General features: G+C 35.3%; 1 protein-coding gene across 1 annotated transcript; it reads right to left on the bottom strand.

Annotated features, from left to right (window-relative positions):
• Window positions 1–1141: 1141 nt before the first annotated feature.
• On the bottom strand, window positions 1142–3652 carry LOC113272547 (zinc finger MYM-type protein 1-like). Its single transcript, XM_026522370.1, has one exon. It carries the CDS (start codon window positions 3650–3652, stop codon window positions 1142–1144), a length of 2511 nt encoding a protein of 836 aa, XP_026378155.1.
• Between the last annotated feature and the right edge of the window lie 1539 nt (window positions 3653–5191).

Below are 5191 nucleotides of genomic sequence, written 5' to 3' on the forward strand. Positions count from 1 at the left end.
AAATTGATATCTACTCCTTTCTTTTTGTGCTCATCAACACAAAAGATATTTAATAATATGGGTTTCCTTAAAAATTTGATTAGAATCTGCATTATTTGCAGGATTAGCTTCAAATCAACTCAGTAATGAAGACAAAAGGGGTTTCATGAAGATATTTCTCAATTGTGAGTATAATTTCTTAAACTTATTTATCGTTTGCATAATTTCTCAATCGTGGGTCATTAATGAAAACAGGCTTTTGTAAATAAAAATAGCACGTGGTAATGCTTCTAGAGAGTTCTCAATTGCCTCGTTTGTGTGTTCTGAGTTCAACTGTGTGTTCTGAGTTTAATTGTAGTTAACAGATTTAAGTGTAAGTTTCCTATACTGTAATTTGGACTACTACATTGGACCAGTGGAGGAGTATTGTGATACCCAGCATTTCCCCCACCTATTTTGTATGCGTTTCGGTCGGGTATCACCCGAGTTCAACAATCTATTTTCATTTGTTAGATTAAGACCAAATGGGAAGTTTTATTGGAATAAACGTTGAAAAACCTTGATTTACTGACAGTTTACTGCAGCCTTGTTCCCTTGAGTACTGGCACCATTTGGAAAGGATTTAGCCATATTTTTTTATGGGAAATGTTGGCATATATCCAGGGACGGACCCAGGAAATAGTGTTGGATAGGGCTAAACATATGCAAAAAATATTTTTTTTTGTTCAACAAGATAATCAAAGTTTTACCAAAGAAATTATAAAGTAGTACCTTTTTATTGATGCATATGTCGCTTGTCCAACAACCAAATCCCGATCATTTCATAAGCTTTATAACAATCCGTGGACTATATATCATCTCACCTGCAACACTGCAACATAAATCTCCAAAAACCTTACAATATTCACCAAGTGGTTAGCTCCATAAAATTAACAAAAACTTTCAACAACCAAGAACCCCTTCACTTTATAGCAAAAAGGTATATCCCATTAAGATTTCATAAGCGTTTAAGTACAAAAAGTTACATATTTTATAACAAAAAAGTTGTTATACATTAGGATTTATAAGTGGCTAAGCTAAGTACAAGTATAACATTTGATCCAACGATCTATATATATATATGCATAACTAGCTATAACAAAATATATGCAACCCGTATATACTAACTGAATTGGACCTTTCGTGGTCTCAATGAAGCAAAGTCATCTATGATAGAGTCACATGACACTTTTTCAGCAATTTGTCTTTCAGCATGGACTATCATACAATCTCCAAGAAACTCATTACCCATCTTGTTACGAGGTACCGTTTTCACAATATTCATACATGAAAATACCCTTTCTGCACTAGCTGTTGAAACGGGAAGAGTCAAGACAAGGCGAATTAATCTATCTATCAAATCATAGGCATTTGACTTACCAGTTTCAACCAATCGCTGACATAATTCAGCCACAGTAGTCATGTTTCCAAAATCTGGATTGTCGGCAATGTCTAACTTGTAATGTTGTAGTTGGCTTCTTAAAACACATACCTCTTGCCCCGTGAAATCATCAGGGTAAAACCTTTCTGCGAGACTGCAAAGTGAATCAATGTCAAAAGCTTTATAATTTTCATCCGGACTGAAAGCTGAACAAAGCACAAGTAGCTCCATTGATTCCTCTGTGAATCGATTGCTTAGCTCCAATAGGTGAAAATCAATGACAGCATTAAATATATCAACGCGGTAATGATGTTCAATAGTTATATGGTCTTTCTGCTGACAAGAACGACCCGTACCCATCATATATCGATCTGAAAATTCAGGAAGGACAATGTCATGTTCATCACAAAAACTTTTAACATTTCCAAAAAAATTAACCCAATTTTTGTCTCTCAATTCTTGAAGAAGCACTTTTGTGGACTTGACCAGATTCATGGCATTAACAATGTCTTGTGTTTTCTTTTGCAGAGCTTGACATAACACTTCTGTTGCCGCCATAACACTTCCCACCAAGTGTAAGATAAAAACAAACTCAAAAGACCTAATTGCAAGATAAGCACCTTCCGCCATCCCCCTTATCTTAGAGGTGTTTCCATTTTTCATAACATTTTGAAGGACTATGCAAGCTGGATTATACATACGGATCAAACTGAATACAGAACCAAAATGTGAGCTCCAACGAGTATCTGCTGCCCGTTTCAAAGTACGAGTTTGATTGGCTCCCGAACCAGTCTCAAGTTCACCATCAGCTAATTTTGTGGCGACCTCTAATACTGCTGCAGATTTCAATTGACTGTGACGCTTAGGAGAAGCCCCAACAAGCTTGACAATAACCTTTAACTTCTCAAAAAACAGATAAACATCTTGCTCATCTGTAGCTGCTTCTACTAATGCTAGTTGTAACCTGTGAGCACAGCAATGGACATAATAAGCATATGGACAATCTCTAAGAAACAATGCCTGCAACCCATTCCATGCTCCTCTCATATTACTAGCACCATCATACCCCTGACCCCGAATATTTTCTACTAAAAGACCATGTGAAGCAAGAGATTCGGAAATCTCCCTCTTTAAAGTTAATGACGTGGTGTCCTCAACACTTCTGACTGCAAAAAACCGCTCTCTAATGCAACCATTAGTATCAACAAACCTCAGAACAATAGCCATTTTCTCTTGAACTGATGAATCTTGTGCTTCATCTACAAGAATACAAAATTTAGCATCTCCGATTTCTGCACGAATAGTATCCTTTACCTTGTTAGCGAGAATATGTATAATTTCCTTTTGAATCTTCGGTGAAGTATACATTGCCTTTCCAGGTGCATTTCCTAAGACAACTTCAACAATCTTGTCATTCAATATGGTTGCATATTTCATCAAACCAATAAACTTACCACGATTTGTTGACTCTAATGACTCATCGTTACCTCTAAAAGGACATGCATGAAGACCAAGCACTCTAACTGTCTCAATTGCTACCTTTAGTCGTAGCCTGTTCTTTGCTATAAGCTCCTTACTTTGTTTACGAAAAACGCTATCAATATGGCGAGATGGCCTCCGAATATTTTCACAAGCTTCCACAACTACCATGTGAGAAGATTTGATATGTCCAACATGTTGAACAAATGAACATGTAGATACCGTCTTATTAGAACCAATATGCTTGAAATCTGAGAAACCTTCTATTGTAAATGCAGGCCGCTTAGGTGGATCCGTTTCAAAAATAAAGCAAGGGAAGCAATACGCTTTGTTCTTTTCGATAGAGTACTCTAGCCATGAATGTTGTCTCAGCCAACTATATTGAAAATAACGATCTTGTCTTCCATCCCAAGTAGGAGGATATTTGGATAATCTAGGTTTGAAAGGTCCCTGTCTTAAATAAGATCGACGTACCTCATCACGTTGATTCACTGGATATTCATAAATTTGGCACCGCAAACCTGGATCACGCTCATAAGTACCTCCATTTCTTTGAACTACAACTTCTTTGGCTTTACTAGATATAGTTGGTTGAGCATATGATGGATTCTTTTGCTGCTGAGAAGTACCATGTTCATGGTGTGATGATGTAGGCATGCCAACATTGTCAGTAGAAGGAAGCAGCTCACTTGATTTATCACCCCTTTTAGACTTGAAAAATGACTCTATCGTTTTTAACTTCTTAGCCGGTGGACGAAAATGGTCGAGTGACATTGTCGAATAGGATTAGTATATACCTGAAATTGTAAATAATCATATAAAACTATCAAAGTATTGAAGCAAAAACAAGGAGTAATTACATAACTATTGAATTTAAAACTTAACTCCAATTTGGATGAGGTATAACAGTGGAAAAGCTTTCCAATCAGGTATGAACTATAATTAACAGTGGAATCAAATTAAGAACACCCATATTTAAGTGAATCCTAATTATTCAGCAAACCCAAAAAAAATCAGCAAAAAAAAAAACCTAATTATTAACATAGCAAGAGAATCCTTGCAATTTCATTATACTAAATCATTGATCTAAGATAACAAAACTAGAACTACTGATATTTATTAAGAAATATCACCATAACTCCATTATCCAATCTGATTAACAATACAAAACCCTAGATTGACAAGGTAAAAAAAATGAAAACTACACAGTACACACTATAAATACCTTGAAATTTTAATCGAGCATCCTGCAATCTTGTTTACAAACTTCAAATTGAATAAATGTGAGTTCGGCTCTGAAAATTCGGTATCTATATATAACAAATAATTTGTATTTATAAGGTCATAGACCAATTTTAATCGAGCATCCTGCAATCTTGTTTACAAACTTCGATTTATAAATGTGAGTTCGGCTCTGAAAATTCGGTATCTATATATAACAAATAATTTGTATTTATAAGGTCATAGACCAATTTTTATGCATATGTGTGAGTTGTTTAAAGAAAAAATAAACTTAATATGATGATATTAATAATATATACAACATTAGTTATCCAAGAGGACGTCGTATGGTGGTTTAGATGCTTGGTTAGTGAGTTTGAGATCTCTCTCACCTTCACCTTCAAATCTCTTCAGTCGTTTTTGTTTCATAAAAATCACAACACGTCTAATATTCGGTCGTGTATACTCGGGAGGCAGTAAAGCCCAAAAAATGGAGTCTTTGAAAAGTAAAAGCTAAAGAATTTATGGCGAATTAAACGGACGTATCATTCGGGATACGTAAAATTCGTGAACGGTTCGCGAATAATTCGGAAATACCATATAATACGCGACTTGGGTTCGGAGTTGCAAACGTACGCGAATAAGACGGTAAAATTCGTGATACGGAAAAATTCGCGAATGATTCGCGAATCATTCGCGAACTTACTAACTAGGCTGCACTTCATAAGTTAGTGCGCATAGTACATGACTTATTGCTCCCATCTGCACTAGTTCATAACTCAGTTACACATACGTAGCATATTCTATGTTTTAATTCATTTATGCATTACCATGTTAGTTTGTTTTGTGGTTGTTAATCTCTTAAATTTTGTGCCGATTTTTTTTTACCGAGAAGTACCTCACAGCAATTAATAGTTTAAAACGACTATCTGCGCCACGGTATCTCCAATGTGGGTTGATGGATACCAAATCTAAGAATCTCTTTTAAATGGTTGCTAGAATTATGATCCTATCTTATTTGGTTTAGAAAAATTTTAAGTTACAACTTATGATTTGTTACTTCATTGTGGTTGGTTATGTTGGTTATCATAT

Source organism: Papaver somniferum, chromosome 4 (genome assembly GCF_003573695.1).
Source record: "Papaver somniferum cultivar HN1 chromosome 4, ASM357369v1, whole genome shotgun sequence".
Taxonomy (NCBI): Eukaryota; Viridiplantae; Streptophyta; class Magnoliopsida; order Ranunculales; family Papaveraceae; genus Papaver; species Papaver somniferum.